This window comes from Letharia columbiana, assembly GCF_014066305.1.
Source record: "Letharia columbiana isolate WasteWater2 chromosome Unknown Sc0000011_s2, whole genome shotgun sequence".
NCBI classification, from domain to species: Eukaryota; Fungi; Ascomycota; class Lecanoromycetes; order Lecanorales; family Parmeliaceae; genus Letharia; species Letharia columbiana.
In genome coordinates, this window is record NW_023501049.1 from 563,364 (window position 1) to 584,936 (window position 21,573).

Here is a 21,573-nt window from a genome sequence, read left to right on the forward strand (position 1 = left end):
ATTCAATACTTCATTCAGTCTGCAATTGCTATGACTATTACGAGGTCTCTAGGCCAATCCATGAAGTATGTAGGTGTGGATTTGCAGTGACATCAATTTTTCAGTCATGCATATGCGTATGTCGCTCGCAAGAAGCGAGGCCTACGTATCATCGGTCTGAGTGCTCTATATACTTATAAATATGTGCTATTTTCAAGCAGATCAAGTCAATCCTTGTCTGAGCGGAAAATATGCCAAACTCGATTGAGAACCAGCATTTGCCATTCATCTGCGGCGAACGGGGTTTTCGGCCGTTGTGAGATAAATTATGCGGATCGCTGGCAATTTATTACCTTGCTACCTGCAGACCTGCAGCCTCTCCGGGCTATTTTGGAGTCTTACACGAACAATGGGCTGCAACACGATTGCGGCACCGGCTATAAGTCATCGAAACCTTCCCGTACCACCTCAAAGAGAGCAAGTCAACATGTGACTTGGCCAAATAGTCGTCATAACAATGGAACCATAATGGATTCTTTTTGAAAGATAGCGCTTGCTGTCGAATATTTCGTAGCTGCAACGAGGGTTTTCATGATAGATGGTTATCATGTGGGGATTTTCTGCACGCACTTGGGGCTTTGCTAGAATTTAGTATCTACCTTGTAGTTGCTGTCAAAGGTTTTTTTCTTCTTCCTTCTTTACGGACTTATGCCGCCAAGTCACAACTGTTCTTTTTGGCTTACCACGCCTACAACGCGATATCACGTGATTCAGCCCTACAAGCGAGTAAGAATCGATAGTCTAGAGGTATCAAAGCATAGAAACTGCATTTGAGTGGCAGCCAGGGTTGTCAAGATCGCTGATTCATACTCCGTACAGCAAATTGTGAGCTTGCTCAACATTTTAGCACAACCGCCATGCTTCCAGCTGAGCACAATGTCAGTACATTTATCATGAGAGTGTTGGGAGAACGACGATACGTGACGCGGGCGCAGATATAGGGGCAAAGAAACGGGTCTTGTGTTATTCTGGCTAATGCAAGCGAGTCATACATATGTCACTGATCTTTGCGGCCGGGGTGGATGAAGTTTGATTTGTAGCTGATTGAGATACTTAAAGTACCAGTGCTAAGACGAGTCATTTCTATTAACATTCGCCCGTCTCGTAAGAAAGACGTGATTCAGGCCGGGAATTTGGGGACGCCGAGGTGAATGATGCTGTGCTGATCCGTGCTTGGGGTTACATGATGGTGAATCTTGTGGTCGTCAAAGGGTCGTGGCACTAGTCGGGGTCGTGGATTGGTGTAGATGTGTCTGCGAATGGGAATCCGTTCTGTTGGTGCCAATAGAGTGGGTTGGTGTAAAGGGGTATAGCATAATACGGGAGACGAAGGAGTCGAAGAGCCAACATACTTTCGATATCCAGGCCAGGCGACAAACGAGCATTTGGTGTGATGCTTGCTCGAGCTCCTGGTAATATCATTCGAGCGAATCCGAGGGAATTGTGAAGAGGAGGCTCCTTGCAGGAACCGTGGAAGACCGGAGTGCGCAGGGGAAGCGCTTTCGTACTGAAGAGGTGTCTTACATGTCCATTGAATCGCCTCCGTTGGCAAAGCTGAAGTGTCCCGATGGTTGCGCTTGCTGTTGCTGCTGGCCGAAGCCGAAGCCGCCTTGCCCCGGCGGCGCATTCTCAAGCATGTCTGCGCCAGCCTCCTCCTCGTCAGAAAAGTACTTCCCAATGATGTTAAAAGCTTTCATGTAGATTTCCTCATTGATGTTGTTTTGACAATCATGAATCTTCTCCATGCCTCCGGCTTCTTCAATATGAAGAGCAAAGTGATTGACGCTCTGATCTGACGGGTCTTCGGAAGCTTCCTTGTCCATATCTCCCACCTTCAGAATGTTCTCCAATCCATCAAGAGCGACTTGGATAATCTTGTTATCGGGACAGGCGAGTAGATCGCAGAGCGGCCTAATGCAGCCGCATTGCACCAAGTAACGGATCTGCTCTGGCTTCTGAAGCCCACCAGAGGTTGCGTTGGAAATGGCCCAGCATGCCTCTTTGCGAGTCTTGAAGTCTCCGTTGGACAACAGATTGATCAACGGAGGAATGATATGAGCGTCAATGACTGCCTGGATCTGGGTAGAGTTCCCGGCTGTAACGTTCGAGATGGTCCAGCATGCCTCTTTGCGGATACCGTCCTTTTGGGAGCCGAGTAGTGAAAGAAGCGCTGGTAGTGATCCACAATTAATGATAATCTGGGTCTGTACATCGTCACCGGTGACGATGTTGCCGACGGACCGAAGTGCAGGTGTCTGCACTGATGTTGATTGATGAGTAAGAAGCTCTACCAGGCGACGAGGGATTCCTGCTTCAATGACTGCCTGGATCTTGTCGTTGGCGCCGTCAGATAGATATGAGATAGCCCAGCAGGCGTCAATCAGAACTTCGTCATCGAGAGAGTAGACCAGCTTTGCGAGAACGGGCAATGCGGGAAGGATCTGAGAAGACTGGTCAGCAAGGTTGACAATTGGAGTGTGACGAAGGAGGTAGGAGACCTACAGTCTGCCAATCTGGCTGGGGCGTCTTCCCACGACAGAAGTTGCTGAGAGTCCAAGTTGCATTTCTAAGCATACTGAGCTTACGGCTGTCGCCCAGAAGAGCGAGCAATGGTCGTAATGCACCAGCCCCCAAGACAAAGTCTCGACAATGCGGACTGTCACCAGCAATGTTTCCCAACGCCCAAACAGCTTGCTCTCGAACATCGGGTTCATGGCTGCTGAGGAGTTCGACAAAGATCGGCACGGCTCCGGCGTTGATGACAACCTGAGTCTGTTGTGCTGAGCCAGACGCGATGTTGGTCAAGGCCCAGGCGGCCTCAAATTGGACCAGGGTATGAGGAGAGCGGAGGAACTCCACAAATCGGCTGACCACACCAGTCTCAATAACCTTCTCAATGGGTGGATTGCGTTCTTTTGACAGAAGCTTGCGAAACTTTGTAGTGGCTTGGATCTGTGAATCGATCTCATTGGAGAATACACCATCTACCATCTGAGGAAGTTCGGTAGTAAGCTGAACAGAAAGAGTTTGATTAGCTTGATGTATCATGAAGCCCTAAGCATGGATTTGCCCTCCGAGCATATCATTTTGGGCGCGTAATGGTCACGCATGGACTGCAACTGAGAAGTGAGAGGACCCTTGCGGAGCAGCGCGATCCATACCAAGTTGGCATCAGAAAGATGTTACACCACTCAGGTGGCAATAGGCGGAGGTAGAGAGATACACGAACAATCTCGAGTCTACGTACCTGGCTTTCGATCGTGCCTCCCTCATCATCGCTATCGATTGAAGCGCCCAAAGAAGCACCAGGTGCTGACGTTTGTGTCCCATCGCGACCAGCAATACCTCGTCTCTTTGCTAGATTCTCCTCTCTCTTTGCTTTTCGGATTTCAACTTGTTGCTCTTCACGACGACGACGCAGCTCATCCGGCTTGAAGGTATTCTTAGCTTTGAATTGAGTGCGACGATGCTCCGGGATGAAGCGTTCAGCCATTTTGACGGTGAAGTATCGATCTTAGTCTTGGCTTTAGAGGTAGAATACACTGCACAGTGATGTGAGACTGTGTAGTAAATCAAGTGCAGTGTCGTGCGTACGTGAGTGTTGTGGTTTTGCAGAAGTGGGCTGCTTGGAACAGGCTAGCCATTTCGCCTCAGACCTACCTTTAACCTTAGTCCAGGCCTGTTCCGGTACCTAGTACTTCATGATTGGTCAGCCTCAGCTAGCCGGACAACCCGGGCCGGCTAGCCTGCAGACTTCTTTCAACATGCTATTTTAGCGCAATATCGGAATTGGCAAACCCTCCAAACACTCCAAGACTCGCAGAGAATTAATGCCTTACCTATGGGATATAAACGAGCCCTGTTTGGAAATTCGATCATCATAACGAGGAAGTATCTCTTCAAAGAGTCTTAATGTGAGTTTGTCTTCCGAGCTTCAAATACACATTCCATACCCTTCAACATGATGAAAGTTCTATTGGAGCTGTCCTAAGTGGCTGGAAACAGTACATGAGGATATAAATCTACCTATACGCATACTCTCTGACAAAACAAAGCACATTCCTCTTTCAGTCTTAACACACCCACGCACACCGATGTTGACAGCGTGTTGCCAGCCTTAGGAATATTTTCCCCTTCCTGCTCAGTTGGTGAAGCTCACTCACTTGCGTCGCTTCTCCAACAAGATGGCCACAGACCCACGATTAGCACGTCTGGATCCACGGCGGACAGCAACTCCAACACAGCCTCCTCCACCACCTCCACCAGCAAAATCAGATCAGAAGCCTCTGGGTGGGTACGATGGAGTCGAAGATGCGGACCCAATGGCTGTATCACGAAATGAGGAGGGTGGCTTCAAGCTGAAATTCTGCACAGTATGTGCAAGTAACCAGAACAGGTACGCTTTTTACCCATCACAATTTTACCAGTTGTCCCTGTAGTTTATTTCCCTCGCCGATTGACCTAGCCCAAGTGACTGCCGTAGAACACTTTGTGCACCACTCAAATAATGTAACTACTACTTGAAGCCTACAACAAACACATTATTACGAATGCCGTCTAGGTCTATGGCTGACTATCCAACGCTTAGATCAATGGAAGCCCACCTCCGCTTGTCGCTCGCGTCCTATCCCGTCCTCTCTTTCGGAACCGGCTCCCTCGTACGCCTTCCCGGTCCGTCGATAACCCAACCAAACGTCTATCCTTTCAACAGCACTTCTTACTCGACCATGTACCAAGAGCTCTCGCAGAAAGACCCTCGCTTGTATCGCGCCAACGGCATACTTTCCATGCTTGAGCGCAACCTGAAGGTCAAATGGGGTCCTGAAAGATGGCAGGATTGGCCAATTGGGAAGCCGCGACTAGATCAGCAGAGGGAAGACAAAGGCAGCAGAGGCGCAGAGGGAGGCGTAGTGGACGTGGTGATCACATGCGAAGAGAGATGCTGGGACGCTGTGGTGGACAATTTGCTTGAGAGAGGTAGTCCATTGAATCGGCCGGTGCATATCATTAATGTAGATATCAAAGACAACCATGAAGAGGCGTTAGTAGGTGGAAAAGGGATCCTTGATTTAGCAGACTCGCTGAATCAGGCGGCAAATGAAGAGAGGAGGTCTGGAAATGGAAACGGTTTCGACGAAAGGGTGCCAGAGCTGCTGGCAGAGTGGCAGGGGAGATGGCCGCAATTGCCGGCATTGTGGACTCTGGGGTGGTTTTAAAAGCTGGGCTTTGCTGGATTTTGTCGACCATTTTGCATTACCGGATACCCCCATGCAGCTGTATTATGAGACTTCCAGCATCTGAGACGGTGAACATGCAGTGACGCTATTGGGACAGTGGAAGCAACTCAGAACATGATCAGGCCGTTCACACCTACCTTTCTCTCCCGGCTTCTAGGTGCCTTGTAGACTCGGGTTAAAGCAGACTGAGTAACAGAATATATGGATTGAGTCCGCCTTATCTTGTATTTTGTAACATTACAGACTACCAGTGATGTTAGCAGCCGCGGTTGGGGGTCAAGGTAGTTACATTATTGAACCTTAGCTGCAGGGGCTGGCGGCGGCGCGGTCGATCGTACTTCGGATGAGGGTATTTATCGGACAGACGGGATGAAATTAATAATAAAGTTCTTAACGACGGAGGAGGGGGGTCAGCACAAAGAGCAGTCCTGGACAGCGCTAGTCGAGCCCTAACCCTATTTTCGAAAGGCAGCCCTGTACAGAGGTCTGCCACCGAAAGTCCTAACCCCGCCAAGACTCTTGCGCTTTCTAGATTCTTTGGAATTTTTAATCGCCCCACCTAAAGGTACTTTTGATACAATTGCGTCTGTGAGTTCTTCGGAATCGCACCTTAGCCCTAGCCAGGTTTCGGGGCTTAATACCCCTATCAAGCCAAAAGAAGTACCTAAAGTCCCATCCATGCGCTGTGAGAAGATATTTCTAGGCTTCCCCTCTACAGGGCCGCTTTCCGATAAGTAGGGTTAGGGCGCACTAGTGCGGGTGCATGGACTTTCAGGTTCAGACCTCTTTACAATACCGTAGAATTATTCGTGACCCCCTAAGCCCATTGTCTAGGCAACCTTTTAGGCGGGGCGTTATCCGGCAGCAGTCTTGGCGTCCAGGACCCTTTTAAATGCGCCGGAGGGGAAGGAATAGGCGGATTTTCGCCATCGTGTTTAACACCGAGCCACCATTCTCCATCACGCAACAAATGCTCAAAATACACATTCTTGTGAGAGAGTCAAATATCGTACGGAATTCTCATAGAGACTTTCAGCACCCGAAGTCCCCAGTTGTAAAGCTTGGACTTCGATTTTTAGATCCTCCATGTAGTGAAATGAGTCTTTGTACAACCGAAGAGTGGGGATGAACCGAATATACTCGGTAAAAAGAGCTTGGAATCCGTCATTGGGTATGCAGATCGCGAAGGAGATATCGCTGAAGGCATACGAGTAACCGTTGCGTAGTCGGTTAGGATCGACGTCGTAAGGTGTCTCGGTAATAGTCATCGAGTGTCGCGACGGCCCTAGGATTGGTGGATAGTAGTTCTTCGGAGACCTCCCTTTGGTCTCTGGTGTTGAGGCGCTATCGTCAGGGTTCTGCTGATTTAGCGTGTGAACCTGCCTTCTCCTCAACCACCGTTGAAGAGTCCTTTCGTCTTCTGTTTCATCGAGTTTTGCTGACATAGTAGCACGCAAAGCAAACCATATCTCATTAGCATCGCTGGTCTGCTTTAAGATCCTGCCGCCGCGAGGGTATGTCACATACTCCTCACTGATAATCGAAAAGGTCGAAGACATAGCACTTGTAGGCTAGAAACATCAGTCAGTCAGGGTAGAAGATAGAATTCTTTGTCCAGGCACTGACTCTAGGAATGTTCGTGTTTCTAGACTCTCACTTGTTCCCAAGTCTCGCGAAGTGCTTCTAGATCTGACGGGGGAGGTGACGTTGAGGAGTCAAAGTCGGGATGGCCGCCTGGCTTCAAGTAGCAGTCTACTTTACTCGAGTGGTGTAAAGATAGTTATTGATGTGATGGCGATTTGCTCTGCGAACAAGACGATCTCCAGGCTTCATCATGTCTAAATCTTTAAGCGTTTGATGGTGAAGTCATAACGCATTCTTGATTTCCCAGCTGCCGCTCCGAATCCCTGTAGAAGTGCTTCTACGGCCGGCCACGGACCTTCACATCATGAGAGATTGTGGGATGTATTTGTCTTCTTGCGTGATCCACTTTACCCTCAACCTGTGTCTCCGCAGATGATCTGAGTCTATACCATGAAGATTGTGTGCCGTTCGGAACAGGCGAACTTTTCTCAAGGTATAAGGCTTCTTTCTGATCCGTGTTCGACGCAAAAAGCGTAGCCATAGTGGTGATATAAAGCTGTATTGACTACAGGCAAATATTATTCTCATTTTTGTGTTTGTTTTCTATATATCGAAAGGTAATCTCCTAAAAACGGGCTGCCTGGGTCGCGATTGTTAAGGAGATAGATATTCGGTAGCGGAAGAACTTATGAACATGGCCATGAAGAAAAAAACAACAGAATTATGCCAGATACAGGAGTTTTTCTATGAAATCTAATGAATCTAATAGTACGCCGTTTTTAATTTCTCATGCTTGCTGACTCCTTCCTCATGATCCTTAGCGTTGGGTTGAAGAGGTGATGAGTCTCTTAGCCCACCAGACGAAGCAGTAGTAATCAGCTTTCTTCGTCTGGTGCCTGATCCAAAAAAGGTGTGCAGCAAACATGTAAAGAAAGCCCGTGATTCCCATGATTGAGTTTGAACGCCTGTATCACCGTCACACTGAATCACACAATGAAAGTCTCACCACGCTCCCCCTCCCCTCCTCCATTTCCTTTCCCGCCATCTCCTCAAAGCGCCCACGGTCTTCCAAGAGCCGCTGAAGAGCAGTGTGATGTAGCATGATTACCCCAATACATCTTGCGGACAGCCTGTGCGGGCTGCGTTGATTGAGTCAGTCCAATATCAATGAGGTCTCCCTCTTCCGTAACCGCCATTTCGTCAAATATGACTTTATGGGTGGTAAGATTTCGAGATCTCTGAGCTTTTTCGGCCACAGGAGCAAGAAGTTGAGAGCCCCTACTTTTTTTTTGCGCGGCGGAGAGTTTTCGTGTTGTGGAGTTGGGTTGCGTAGAGTTGACAGAGTCAGGGTCTTGCTGGGTGGTGGTAGTGTAAGATGCTTGTTCCTTGCTGCCCTTGTCTTCATGCTCTGGATTGTGGTGTAGGGTATTCTCAGTTGTCGTTTGAGCTTGAGAATGCTGTTTATCTGCCATTGCAGGTGTGGAGTTGGGTTGCGCAGAGCTGAGAGAGCCCGGGTCTTGCTGGGTGGTAGTATAAGATGCTTGTTCCTCGTTGCCCTGGTCTTCATGCTCTGGATTGTAGTGTGTGGTATTCTTAGTTGTCGTTTGAGCTTGAGAACGCTGTTTGTCTGCCATTGCAACATGAGACTGTAGGATCAGGGCTAGTTGGTCCCGGGACTCTGCAGAACCAGGGCACTTTGGTCTGTGTGTGTTTGTGTGACCTCTCATGTGCCGTTCGGATACATACGTCTTTGGGCAAAATGAACATTTATATTGTTTGGCTCGGCCGGGCAAGAATATAAAGAGAGGATGAAAGCCATCGTAATTTCCATAGAGGTCACCGGCGTTCGAAAAATGAAGCTGACAATCTGGATCTGGACAGGGTAAAGAGTGAGTGCTTGATAGTTCTGCAAGTTGAGAAGACTCTGCAAGTTGAGGAGACGAGCCGGCAGACATAATGGTTATCTTTCGAAGATAGATAGATTGGAGAAGTCTTGATGCTCTTTGGTTGAAGTTGAAAGGTTGGGAAGTGTTTGGTGGAAGATTCGAAGGATGAGGATGGTAAGTCGTACAGAAAATGAACTCTTGGTGCTCTTTGGTTGAGGTGTTGGCAAGTGTGCGGTAGAGGATTTGTAAGATGAGGATGCTAAGCCGTACAGAAGGGCAACTCTTGGTGCTCTTTGATTGAGGTGTTGGCAAGTGTTCGGTGGAAGATTTGTAGGATGAGAATGGTAATTCGTAGAGAATATGACTTCTTCTGGTGAGTCTGGTAGTCTGATCGCGATCATTTCTGTTTTTTGGGTGCATCTCTATTTCTTTGTCCCATGAGTCAGATGCAGAGCTCCGAGACAGCCATTGCCTGATCTGGCATAAGACATGCCCGGTGCTCTGGTCGTTACCCCAGTTCCTATACGAAATGTTTCCATGGAAGCTCCTTCAGGCTTTGTTCGGAAGTCGTAATTCCATTCTAGAACAGATTCTTGTCTTTGATTTCGACTTGCTCAACTATACTGATGGCCGACTGCATCGTGGCTTACCCTATTGTAACTTCCGAGAGACGCAACTGATTCTCTTTTGAATAATGCGGTGTATAGTGTGAGACTTAATGCTTGGGAACAATGGTATAAAAATAGCCACTTATCTATCACGGTCCACAGTGATGAACAACCTGCATTGTATAATGAGTACCCTTAGAATCTTGACCGGTGATACAGCCTACATGTTCATCATTATCCCCTTTGCTCTCTGCATTGTATTGTCTTCCTTACACTTATTGCATGTCAGAACTCGTAATGAAGTCTAACTTCAACTCGCATGAGCTCTCGCCTCAAGAGAGTCAGAACAGTACGTATTCATCAGGCACCTTTCCAAGTAGAGTACGTTAGTGACTTGTTACTCAGGAACAATACGCTAGGGGAACAAACCCCACAGATCATGGCCGCGCAGATCGTACTCGAAAGTCAAAATACGTCCGTTTCGAGGCAGCCATCGACCGAAGGCTCCAAGAGTTCGAAGCAGACCAGGAGACGTCACAAACAGCTATCAACAGGAATGGCAAGCGACCTCAACTTGGCTACGATCGAATCGCCAATGCTCGTCGTCGGCAATCCATACCTGACTACGAAGTCAAACAATCTAAGAAAACGCCTGGACGGTAAAAAGGGTTAGATTGGCTAGAGAGGCAGGGCAAGGCCAAATTCGAAGCGCAGTTCGCATCGATCCTTGCGCAGTGGGGGGTCAAAGATACGCATAAATGGACCTGTGTTCTTCTCCCAGAGGATTCGAAGTCGTTGGACCCTATACTTCTCAGCAATCTGTTCACTCCGGAGAGATGCCCACTTGCCGGCTCTGGACGCAACTCTTACAAGTACTCGGACCATGTTACAGGCTTTGCGCGAGCGGTTGCACGGTATCAAACGTGGCCACGGAGAGCAGCCGATCTTGACCAATTCCTTGGGTCTGCAGCTTACAATGATAAGGATACTTCCCATACCTGTCACCAGGAATTTTGTCTCATACACATCACTTATGAGGGAGCTGACATAAATCATGACCGAAAATTGTGCCGTGAGAGAGATAAATTCTTGCGCGCGGAAGGCCGACCGATTCCAGAAAACTGCACCAGGCATAATCCCCCCTGTTCAATACAGGTAAGCTAGCCCAACTCCATTATCTTCTAATACTTATTGCCATTAGCATGCCTCCCTGACGACACTTGAAGCATTCAACATTCAATTCTCGGTCTTACGTCAAGCAAGAGGTATACAATGAAGCGAACCTCTTGCAAGGCCACGCCGACATCCGTTTTCCTTCTTTGAATCTCAACTTCCTCTCTCCTCTGGCTTTACCGCAGTCACCTTAGGCTTAGATCACCTCCATCTCCATACTCCGTCACCAAGTGAGAACGGCAAACCCGACTTAATATGCGAGTTCTGCACCAGGATCAAGTCCTTTCCAACTATTGTTGGGTATCTTGCTCATCTGTTCCATAAACACGGAGATGTTGAGGAGGCGGGACGACCGCATGAACGGTGTCTGAAGGAGATAAAGCGTGTTAGCTTGCTTTGGCTCTTATACTGGCGTCGATGTCCAAACAGAAGTAAGTATGGCCAATCAACTCTTAAGAAGCAGGAACAGACTCGGGAGGAAGACTTTGATTGGGATGTTGCTGAGAGTTGGCAGCTTCGTCGTTGATTTGGCCTCACTCGATTGGGTATATCAGGCCTCAGTTAGAATCAGGCGTGCTTTGCAACTAGATTTTGAGCATTCGGACTTACTCACGTTTTTGATGTTTGCATCCTCATTTATCGCAGTAAGAGTGGTCCTCACCATATTATAATGACGATTGTGCGTATTTGGTCAGGTGAGCTTCCTTCTTTTAACAATCTCACTTTTTCAACGACTCTATATCACACACAAAGATCCGTCAACAAGTCGTGCTCTTTAAAAACTCCTAATAGCTGTCAATCGTGCCCAGTAACGAGCTAGAAGCCGAGTATTGTGGAACACATATCAACGTTGCGGGCAATGACTTGCCAGTGGATCGTGCTTCCCTCCGCCCATCCCCTCTCCGCCCCCCATCGAAAACACACGCCAAACTCTTTTTCCGAACTAATGAGACGACTGCTCGCTTCTTCACTCCTTTCCCACTCAAATTATCTTCCTTGTTCTGTCGTCTGACCCCTAGATCCTCCTAAATTAGAAATCGCGGAAGACGTTTCCGACGACTCTCATAGAGAACTGTCAGACGGCAGACAGCAAATACTCCTCCAGCTTTCCACGACTGCCTCCCTCAACGTCCAGTAGACGCCACACCGCCTCAATCCCATCCGCAATCGTAGACCCGACATCGCAACCCAGAAATGTTAACGCTACAGCTACATTTTCTTCTGTCACCTTATCCTTTACATCAAAGCTGCAAGTAGTCTGAAAAGCTGGATCAGAGCGCACATCGGCAGGAGATCGTATTTCCCAGATCTCGTTAATCTGCGAATCCGCCACCTCAGGAAGGCTGAGATGACGTTCAATCTTCTCGTCTTCAAGTTCCGCTGGAAAATTGAACTTTTCGCAATTCCAACACCAGGACTCGAACAAGATGTTGCATCTTTCCGCATCCCACGTCCTCCAATCAGGATATTCATCACCTTGCCAGTATCCCGTCGTCATCTCCTGGCCATGAATCTTATGGGCGATCGATGCAGTACATGGTGTACAATCGTATGGCCAGAGTTCGAGACCCACCCGGCCCCCTACCGCCCAGAGGTTTTCTCCCGGGTGGTCAGGGTCCGGTTCCCCTTTGATCTCCTGTGCCATACCGAGAAGCCTTCGCAGAGCTACTTGCATAAGGATATCGGCGTTGAGAATCCTATCGTTGTCCTTGTTGCACTGTCCTCGCAGTACAGATACGCGATAATTGAACCAAGCCTCGCAGTCGGCTTCTGTCCATTTCGCGGGATACGAGCGCTCCGAGAAGGGGAAAAATACGCCTTCCCTTAGCCAAAGCCGTTCTGGAATTCTCTGGTATCTGAACTGACTGGCTATACCTCGAAGTTGTTTGTCCCGATAATCAAGATTTTCCTTGGAAGGAGTCGACTGCTTTCTTCTTCTAATCCAGGTTTCCTCGCTGATCCTCAATTGCCGACTGTATTTTCTCGTCGCGAGAGGCTGCGCGGTCCGCATAGTTTCATGTAGCTCTACCATCTGTGACCGAGTAATCGTAGAGTTAAGGCGAGCTGTAAGATCTCTGCCACATTCATGGTGCGTGTCGACGAGGTTTCGGAAGCTGATGGCGACATATTTAAGTTCTGCTTTAGTCCACGCTTGGGAAGAGAGCTTGGTCAGAGGCAGCAGAATCTTTGGCCAGGCACCGCAGAAAAGATTGAACGCCCAATTAGTAATAGCAATATTCCCGGAAATTTGATAATCCGATAGTACCATCAGAACAGAAGGTTATGGGTCGAATATCGTCAATGCTAGCGACAAAAGGGTTACGGATTGTTCCATCCCAGCTAGTCATCTGGGATTCTAAGAGAGTATGATATCAGTATCATCTTGTTGGAGTGATGAAGTACTTGTCTACCTAATTTGTTTTGACAGGGTATAGCGCAATACTGGTCACGCCACTGGATTGTATCATCTTCAAGCTTATAGACCTGCGTCTGAAGCGTATTCCAGATTGTCGTTCCTAGAAGGTCAATATCTCTTTCGGGTTTTCCAATTTTTCTCAGCGCTTGATTTTCTTTCCGAAGTCTGTCCAACAGCCTTTCACACAAGGACCCTGGCCTCAGTCCTTTCTGGGCAGACAAACTATGCTCAGGTACAATTGAAAGTCCTTGTTTTAAGGCGGCTTCTCGATTGTCGCTAGTAAGTTCTCGATGTTAACGCTTCGTCGTTGTGATGTTAGATTTCTGACAGTTCGTGCCGTCTTTGTTACGGCCAGCACACACACTTGTATTTGGGAAAGGGCGAGTGAGAAGGCGATCTGAGAGCGATGCGCTTCTGGTGCTGTCCTCGCCGGAGTCACACATATCGACAGAGGAACTGATGCCTTCCTGACGGAGATTTAGCCCAAGAAAATTAAAAGCCTCTATTGGAGAGCAAATGCGTAGGTCGGAGTTTGAGGTCATACCCCGAACGCGTAAGAGTTCCTTGTAAGGATGGCTCAATTGCCACTTCAATGTAATGGTTTTAATCCTGCGAGTGATTATGAAGATGGCCGTAAGGGATATCTTGATTGAGTAGGAATGCTGCTCTGAAATGTTGAAGTGGCGAATTTCGTGAAGGAAGACATTACTTTCCTCATTTCTATTGCCTGACGAAGCCATCAACTTGTGTTGGGCATCTGAGTCTTACCTTACACTTGAAGCAGATGTTAGGGATTTGGCGTGATGCTAAGGTACGTTAACTATATTTTAGTCGTTGGGAACGAAAATTCCCGCAAGCCCCCCTCAAACCAAAAATTGAAATTTCTTGAATATCTTTACAACCACCAGTCTTTATATCTACATTTTTATAATCTTTTCTTATATTAAATAATTGATTCTAATTTTGAAATTTTAATTTAGATATGTAAGATTATATAAATTAAGATTCGCTTGCGTTGAAAGTTTTATTCTATAATGCCACTTATCAAAAAAATTTAAGAATTTTGATTTTTTTTCGCTCATGTAGATAATTAGAATATTCTAAAATATTGAAAATTATATTTTATTAATCTTCTAATAGTTATAAAGTTTTTAGAAAATTATGATTTATCGTTGTAAAATTATTAGAAGTTTAATTTTCAATTTGGGGTGCTTGGGGAACTTTTGGTTTCCAATGATTAAGCACCCGTTTACCCCATGCGTCGATCGCCCCAAAATAGATCTTCACAGGTGAGACTTGCAATTTACTCTACTCATACCAGACTTTTGGACTGCCCTGCCAAAACATGGGTCGTTACAGTAAGGATATCAATGCGTCACCGTTCTGGTACCCGCTTGGCCTCTTTCATCCGTTACTCGGAGGTTCCCCGCTGCTTCATTTCACATCAATGGTGATCAGTTAAGAACCTGGCTAAGAGCATCCTGACGCTAATTGATGGCGGACGACGAAGGAAGAGTGCTACCCACGACGCCCGAAAACATAGCAATGCTACAAGCAGAAGTCGCAGCTAAGAGACAGCGGAGAGCAGATCGGGCTGCGAGACGACTAGCAAGGGCTCAAAGTAGGCCGCTGGAGTCACAGGCTACGGTATGACTTCATGTCAGCATGTGACTTCCACCAGCATAATGACAGAGAGGATATTAAATACAAACTTACTGCTCTATATAGGAAGACATAGGGAGTGCCTGTCAATGGAGAAGCCGACGCAAACTATGTTGCGTCTTTACAGAATACATCCCAAGCACCAAGCGGCCTGGCTATTGATCCCAGCCACGACAATACGCGCCAACGCATTGTCACCGCCTTCCGAGCCTCATCCATTGGATCCATCGAAATTTGTCTCCTCAATCCGCTTCCTTCATAGCGAGCCCTCCAACCAACGAAGCTCTCCCTCCCCAATCCGCTTCCTTTTCCGCAGCACACTCTGCATCCATTCATACGGTGAATACTCAGCGGCGCGGTCCAGTCGCTATACTACCCAACGCGTTAGGAGAAGGTCTTTACGATGAGAGGAGGTTCACCAGTCCATACAGATTCACGGAATCTACATCTTTTACTGGAGACGATGTCGCAGAGACTGTCGCTACAGGTTCTGCAGACCAAGAACATCAGAACCTCGAAACGTGGCGCTCTATGCCTTCATTGCCGTCCAAGGATGAAGCAGGATCTACAGACAGTGCCGCAAAAGACGACTCCGAGATGGAAAGCGATGGAGAACACTTGACGACCGAAATTCAACGTGTTTTCATGACTCTCAGGGCTTGGACTAGTTGCCTTGCAATTAGGGACACCCTCTCGAACCTCTCAGAGTCAATCTTCTGGATGTGGACCCAAATTATCTTGTGGATCCTTGCATCTTTCCCTTACATTTCTCGACGCGTTCTCAACAAAACTACACTCCTTGGGATATTGGCTGTTCTTGTTGGTCTTGTCGGCCTAGCGGTTTACGGATGGGTCGCTTCTGTCCATGCAAGTGTTTACGGATGGGCCGGTTCTGTTCTGCACATAGGTCCATGTTCAATTTGCAAGGCATCCAGGGAAAACTTCTTTCGAACAGCCTGCTACCCAAAAGACATCACCGCTGATGTCATGAACACGTTCAACGAAACTTACGCCAATTTCGATACAGCTATGGCTACCAGAAATCTTATTTCCACCGCTCCAATAGACCTTCGCTGCAGCCGCAGCTCCCTTCACGGTGACCTCTTGCGTCTCCGAGCCCTCAATGCTACTCTTAATATTCCTAGTGCCAACTTCGCTTCTATCGATAGCCAAACCGTCAATGTGCTCGAACTGAGCAAAGCAATATCGGACGTACTGTTCCGCTGTCTCTCAAGACTTGCATCGACAGTGGCAGTAGTGGACTACCAGACCAATGTTACGATAGCGGAAATTGCAGCCTTCCGAGCAGGGAAGACGTCTCCGTACATCTCTATCCCTGGAAAACGGCCTCGCCGAGTAGATGCTCAACATGCTCTGTCTATCAGATTTGAAGGGCACGTTCTCTCCTGGCAAAAATTCATGGAGCCTCTTTTAGCCGTTGATAAGGCCCTTCTCGATACAATCGGGCAAGTATAGATCCTATCGAAGCCTTGAGCGTGTCTCTGGAAACCGCTAGTAACGCAATATACGATTCACGAGTCCACGTCAATTCCGAATGGGGATTACTAAAACGATCTCTCTATTGGCTCACCGGCAAAGAGCCTCCAGAGACAAAAGCCTCACTGCAAACGCTTTCAGTGACTGAGGAAATGAAAGGTCCACTGCATCATCTATCGACTTGGTTTGGGCCAATGTGGCCAATAATTTAAGCGTCAATTTGGGGCTGGAGGAGATTTTGAGAGCAATCGAAGGGGGAGGTATGTTGGCATTGGGGGAGGGGTGCGGGCATGGACTTATTGAACGAGATGCTAGTGGTATTCAATGAGGCGAGTGCAAGGATGGTCGAGGGGAGACGAGGGCTCGAGGCGACGAAGATGAGAAGAAATTCCAGAGAGGGATAAGATAGATTGTATTGTACTAGGCGGATAGACTCAATCGTCTCAATAATATCTAATACAAACGATTCGACAAGTGAAATGTCTACATGGCCGCTCTCTGTTTGGACAGCAACAACAATGCTTGTGACTTGCTAGTGAGAATGATTGTGAGAATGCTTCTATGTCTGTTTCCCAGACCGCAATCTCACTACCAAAAGCTTGGCGGTCAGGTTGGAGGCTACCTACTGCCATCTTTGAGTTTGACCCACTGTCAAAAGGAGACCTGCGCACCCAGTGAAGCATGGACATCTTTTAACATACCATACCTTCACTCTTCGGCGCTTGACGTTCTATTGTGCGCAAATGCTTTGGATCGTTTGTTAATTGTTTGCGCGTATACCCCCTCTTTGTTTTTTGTTACCTGGTCTCGATTCTGGCCCGCCTCCTCATCGCCTACATGTCACCACCTCCACGTGCAGGAATCTAGATATCTCGGTCTCTATTTCTCAGGGGACACAGGATAATATACCCATATTATGAATGGCCACTTAGGCCCGCTTTCGCCAAACTCAACACACGGCAGCGAAGTTTCACAATATCAGTACTCCGGCCCGCCTCCGTACTCTCCAACCCTTCCCCACAACCGCGGCAACCTTGTCACTCCTCCTATCTCAGGCTCATCAAATGGTGGTCAGCGACGGATCTCGAATGGGATGAACCACAGACCGGGCGACCCATCCCCACCACATTCAATAGCACGCTCCAGCTATGGAACTACAATTTCCATCTCCGAGGGTCAGAGAAGGAGGACATTAGTCATGGAGGAAAGATTATCGCAACACTACACAATCCTCAAGAGGTTCCTCGCTCAATCTCTGCGCGATGAGAAGGGCAATCCAAGACCAAATAGAGCGAGGGACAAGCTGTTGCGATTATCACCAGTCCAATTCCAAGAGTTGAGTACAGACGTTTATGACGAGCTGCTGCGAAGGCAAAGCTCTACAGGACAGCAAACCAATGGACCAGGCCAGGTGCCTCCTTACTTGCTCCCGAAGGACAACTTCCATCCAAAACGAAATCAGGCCCGTCAAAAACTTGCTACTTTACCTCCACCAAGGTTTCAGGACCTGGCGACAGACGTCTTCTACGAGCTCGAAAGAAGGTTTCCAATGTTCGCTGGGAATAGTGTCAGCCGCATTGGCAGTCCAGCTATGAGTACGAGAGGCCCACCAAGTCGAGTGGGCTCGCCCAACGGTGTGAGACCGAATTATGGTCAAAGAAATGCATCATTGGGAAGTCAGGTCATGGCCGGTTTGGGCATACCCGGTGCGGAAGGGTCCAGTGACAATCAGGGGAGGCCAATGGCGAAGACATCTCAAAGTAATACTATAATACCGAATAAGAGCACGATGGTGGAGGACGACGATGAGGAAGGGAGTGATATCTATGGAAGCCGGAGAGATACCACATTCACATCTCGGAGCATGGGTGGATCGGACAAGGACCGTAAAGCCATTGCGGAGTTTGAGACCCAGGTCGAGGAGCTACAGGTGAAAGTCAAAGGGTTAGAGGAACACGTGCGCGAAAAAGACTCGGAAATGGACAAGATGCATGAGTCTCGAAGCGAGGAGCAAAGCGTAAGTCTCGAAGATCCATCTCCGAAGTTGAGCGCCTAACACTTTCAATCAGGCCAATGATACAGAAAGAGAGAAATGGGTGACCTTGCAATCCGACCTTGAGGACAAGCTGACTGAAGCTCGCAATCTCAACAATAACTTACAGTCAGAGCTTGATAAAGTCAGAAATAAACAAGCCAACACTGAGCGCGAGTTACGATCCCAGGTGGACACTCTGACAACACAAGCCAGCGTGGGTAAGAGCGAATGGAAGGCTCGTTACGACAATCTTGACAGAGTCCACCAAGAATCGCGGTCAGCACTTTTGCGGCAAGACAAGGTCACGACCGAAGTGAAGCAAGAGGCAGCTAGTTTCCTCAATCAAATGAGAGCACTCTCTGAGCGAAGTAATGAATCCCAGGAACGAGAAGAGAATCTGGTTCGTCAGGTTCACAAGCTTGAAAAAGAGGTTCAGGAATGGAAAAGTCGATATACTCGGAAGAGAACGCAAGCACGGACCTTACGCGCTTCCGCGATGAATATATCGTTACAGCAGTCAGACGCTGGTCAAGTAGCTAAGGACAGAGACTTTACAGCGCAAGATGGGCTTGTCAAAGACATACATGTTACCAGGTTCCAGATCGCTGTTGACGAACTGTTGCAAAGCGCGAGAGAAGATGAGCCGAATGCTGTTATAACCCGTGTCAAACCTGTGGTCGTTGCGGTTAGGGATATCACAATAAACTTGGGTGATACACAATCTAGCCAAGACGGAGCGATGCAGCAAAGACACAAACTCAGGGTCAAAGTGTCCGCCACAGCTAACAACCTCGTTACAGCCTCTAAGAATTTTGCAACCTCGAAAGGCCTCTCACCAGTGTCTCTCCTTGACGCAGCGGCCTCTCACCTCGCGTCCTCCATAGTCGAGCTCATCCGCCTTGTCAAAATACGGCCTACCCCTACGCAAGAGCTGGAAGAACAGGAAGAAAACGATGTCATCGCCGACTCTCCAGCGGACTACTATGGCATGTCCCGGGTAAGAGAGAGCACTGGTGCAGACTCGGTCTACAGCACCGTAACCGACCCTCGACGCTCAGTCCAGCCTGCGTTTCAAGGTAAATCGGCAAAATTCGCCCAAAATGGCTTCCCCAATGGCGGGCAATATGGTACTAGCTCCAAGCCTACGCACGGCATCTACAAGTCTCCGGACAACAAAATGGAAGAGCTCAGGGTAAGTTTTCCTTTTTCTTCCCCCCGCCGCCCTTTGAAGTATGGCTAACAATTCCAATCAGATTTTCCTTGAATCCCGCACTGATCACCTTATTCCCTCGATCCAAGCGCTCGTCTCCTCTATCCGGACGTCTGCTGAGGCTCCAGACATTCTCGACCATCTCGCAGCGATTGTATCCACTACCTCTCAAATCATTGCCAAAACGCACGACGCCTCGCCCAGCGAGCAGTCGGTGCAAAAACTCGTGCTCAGCTTATCAGAATGTGTTGACAGACTCGAGGATAAGGGCAGGGAAGGTGAGGGCATTGATGACGATAGGGATTGGGGCATCTTTGTGAAAGGTCTGCCGCCGCTGGCGTTCGAGATTGCAAGGAGTGCGAAAGAGTTACGAACGTGGGTTGAAGGGAAAGGAGACAAGGAGTGAGGAGGATCGGGCTGATCCAATGTACAGTATTTAATCACTGGTGTGCTGATGGGTTTGGATCTGCATGACACGGCGTCTTGGGATGGAAAGGCCTGAACATGCCTGACACCAAGTCTGATGTGGCATATATTTTGGTTCTTACGGTTTATACAGGATTTAATCGAACACCAATCCTTCTGTCCGTGGAGGATACGCTTCATTCGTTGCCAAGGCTTGCCAAATATTCAATCCCAAGTAATCGATTGCGCATACCTATGATTCGTCAAGTGAATAAAGAAATAAAGAAGGACCAGCCATCATACTCAAGAAACGTGTCCTTGAGAGCAGGATTTCGACGCATTGTTGCCGTCTGAATCAATAGCGCTCCCTCGAATTAAATATTCCAAACTGAGTAGCCCTTTACATTCATTACCGAGTCAGACATCGAAGACACGCTATGTTCAAACCTCGGGCCACCTACCGTCGACACAGCTTCCATCCAGCTCGACAGAAAAATCACACCCCGTACCGTCGCAGCTAGCATTGCGAGTAGCTCACTGCTCACTTCAACCAGACACGACATGAGTGTGACGGTAACATCCAACTTTGACACTATAAAAGCCCCAGCCAACGTGTCCTTTCCCTTTTCCTCTTTTCCATCTGAGATCCGCCATACCTCCGTACGGTCTACGTACATCTCTTACTGACCCCAGGCGCCAACAAGACTATCACGTCCGACCTAATGCGCAGCCACCGTGATGAGTATGCCCTTTCAGAGTGGCTCTACGTGGTCGGATCTGACGATGGTCCTCCTCGTCAGGATCCCAATGATGCCAGTGTCCACAGGGTCAATATGGGTAGTGGCCTTCCCTTTTTGCAAAAGTGCCAGCAAATGCATAGGGAAACGACAGCGGTGTTGTATGGCAATCGCGTGTTCCGATTTGACGACACGCAATATCGCTAGGGACGTCGTGATGTGGTTTTTCCAAAGCGTACTGGTACTGTATGGAAGAGAATTCCAGGGGACCTTCTTGGGGCCACTACCTTCATTTTCCATACTGCGACTACGTGCCTATGCATCTCCGGCTTGATCGCATTGAGGAAAAGAATCGATTCGAGATCAGGCATCTCTAGCTCACTTTCTCTCGCAAACGATTCATCGAGTATTTGAGTAATAATGTTGGCGAGATATACCGGAGCCAGAGTCTGGCTGTCTTGTAGGCAATGCTCTGGAGACTCTGTTGGAGAGATAAGACCTCCGAACCGTGATATCACGCCCACAGAAACACAAGCAATCCGTGGGCTGGAAGCAATGGAGGAGAAGACGAAACATAAAGCGAAACTTTCTAGTGCCGAGACTTGCTTGAAATCGATATGAGGAGACGATTGTCCATGATTCAAGGCACTCAGGAGCTGAAGTATACGATCCTCTCAAGAGAACTTGAGCTCGACGGGGCAATGGAGTCTCCAAACACGACAGGGAACAGGTGCGCGCTGAGCTCAACGAAGTCAGAAGATATGCAGTCCGGTTATCTGACACGTACCCAGTTTATTACCTCTGACTCTAGGTCGAAAGCTGCGACTGACGAGGTAGACACAACACTGTACGGTGCGAGTCAATTGACTGGTGATCTCTGTACGCTCGGACTGCTTTAAAGCAGCTGGGGTCATTCGCCGACGTCCGGCCATCTAGCAAAGTCGAAAAGACGTATTTGTCCATGGCACGAACTCTGAACAGGTCTATCACATTGGACCCGCAAAGCCCGCGGCTTTAAGTGCTCCTCGAGAGCCATTGGCTAGATCGACAAAGCAGTGCAAGGGACTGGTGGAAGGTTGGGGGT

General features: G+C 48.3%; 9 protein-coding genes across 9 annotated transcripts; 4 read left to right on the forward strand and 5 right to left on the reverse strand.

Annotated features, from left to right (window-relative positions):
* Positions 1-1,559: 1,559 nt before the first annotated feature.
* On the reverse strand, positions 1,560-3,532 carry HO173_004360 (uncharacterized protein; the record flags this gene model as incomplete). The annotated part of the gene is made up of 3 exons (XM_037306284.1): positions 1,560-2,480; positions 2,542-3,051; positions 3,287-3,532. The coding sequence occupies 3 exons, from the start codon at positions 3,530-3,532 to the stop codon at positions 1,560-1,562; spliced, it is 1,677 nt and encodes a 558-aa protein (XP_037166794.1).
* A 691-nt stretch (positions 3,533-4,223) lies between these two features.
* HO173_004361 (uncharacterized protein) lies at positions 4,224-5,255 on the forward strand (the record flags this gene model as incomplete). The annotated part of the gene is made up of 2 exons (XM_037306285.1): positions 4,224-4,435; positions 4,628-5,255. The coding sequence occupies 2 exons, from the start codon at positions 4,224-4,226 to the stop codon at positions 5,253-5,255; spliced, it is 840 nt and encodes a 279-aa protein (XP_037166795.1).
* Positions 5,256-6,250: 995 nt separating this feature from the next.
* Positions 6,251-6,835, reverse strand: HO173_004362 (uncharacterized protein; the record flags this gene model as incomplete). The annotated part of the gene is made up of 1 exon (XM_037306286.1): positions 6,251-6,835. One exon carries the CDS (start codon positions 6,833-6,835, stop codon positions 6,251-6,253), a length of 585 nt encoding a protein of 194 aa, XP_037166796.1.
* Positions 6,836-7,197: 362 nt separating this feature from the next.
* HO173_004363 (uncharacterized protein) lies at positions 7,198-7,401 on the reverse strand (the record flags this gene model as incomplete). Its single annotated transcript, XM_037306287.1, has 1 exon — positions 7,198-7,401. The coding sequence occupies one exon, from the start codon at positions 7,399-7,401 to the stop codon at positions 7,198-7,200; it is 204 nt and encodes a 67-aa protein (XP_037166797.1).
* A 508-nt stretch (positions 7,402-7,909) lies between these two features.
* HO173_004364 (uncharacterized protein) lies at positions 7,910-9,166 on the reverse strand (the record flags this gene model as incomplete). The annotated part of the gene is made up of 1 exon (XM_037306288.1): positions 7,910-9,166. One exon carries the CDS (start codon positions 9,164-9,166, stop codon positions 7,910-7,912), a length of 1,257 nt encoding a protein of 418 aa, XP_037166798.1.
* A 69-nt stretch (positions 9,167-9,235) lies between these two features.
* HO173_004365 (uncharacterized protein) lies at positions 9,236-10,017 on the forward strand (the record flags this gene model as incomplete). The annotated part of the gene is made up of 3 exons (XM_037306289.1): positions 9,236-9,315; positions 9,679-9,703; positions 9,760-10,017. 3 exons carry the CDS (start codon positions 9,236-9,238, stop codon positions 10,015-10,017), a joined length of 363 nt encoding a protein of 120 aa, XP_037166799.1.
* Positions 10,018-11,602: 1,585 nt separating this feature from the next.
* Positions 11,603-12,796, reverse strand: HO173_004366 (uncharacterized protein; the record flags this gene model as incomplete). Its single annotated transcript, XM_037306290.1, has 1 exon — positions 11,603-12,796. The coding sequence occupies one exon, from the start codon at positions 12,794-12,796 to the stop codon at positions 11,603-11,605; it is 1,194 nt and encodes a 397-aa protein (XP_037166800.1).
* A 2,340-nt stretch (positions 12,797-15,136) lies between these two features.
* HO173_004367 (uncharacterized protein) lies at positions 15,137-16,081 on the forward strand (the record flags this gene model as incomplete). The annotated part of the gene is made up of 1 exon (XM_037306291.1): positions 15,137-16,081. The coding sequence occupies one exon, from the start codon at positions 15,137-15,139 to the stop codon at positions 16,079-16,081; it is 945 nt and encodes a 314-aa protein (XP_037166801.1).
* A 937-nt stretch (positions 16,082-17,018) lies between these two features.
* On the forward strand, positions 17,019-19,753 carry HO173_004368 (uncharacterized protein; the record flags this gene model as incomplete). Its single annotated transcript, XM_037306292.1, has 3 exons — positions 17,019-18,119; positions 18,172-19,329; positions 19,391-19,753. The coding sequence occupies 3 exons, from the start codon at positions 17,019-17,021 to the stop codon at positions 19,751-19,753; spliced, it is 2,622 nt and encodes an 873-aa protein (XP_037166802.1).
* Between the last annotated feature and the right edge of the window lie 1,820 nt (positions 19,754-21,573).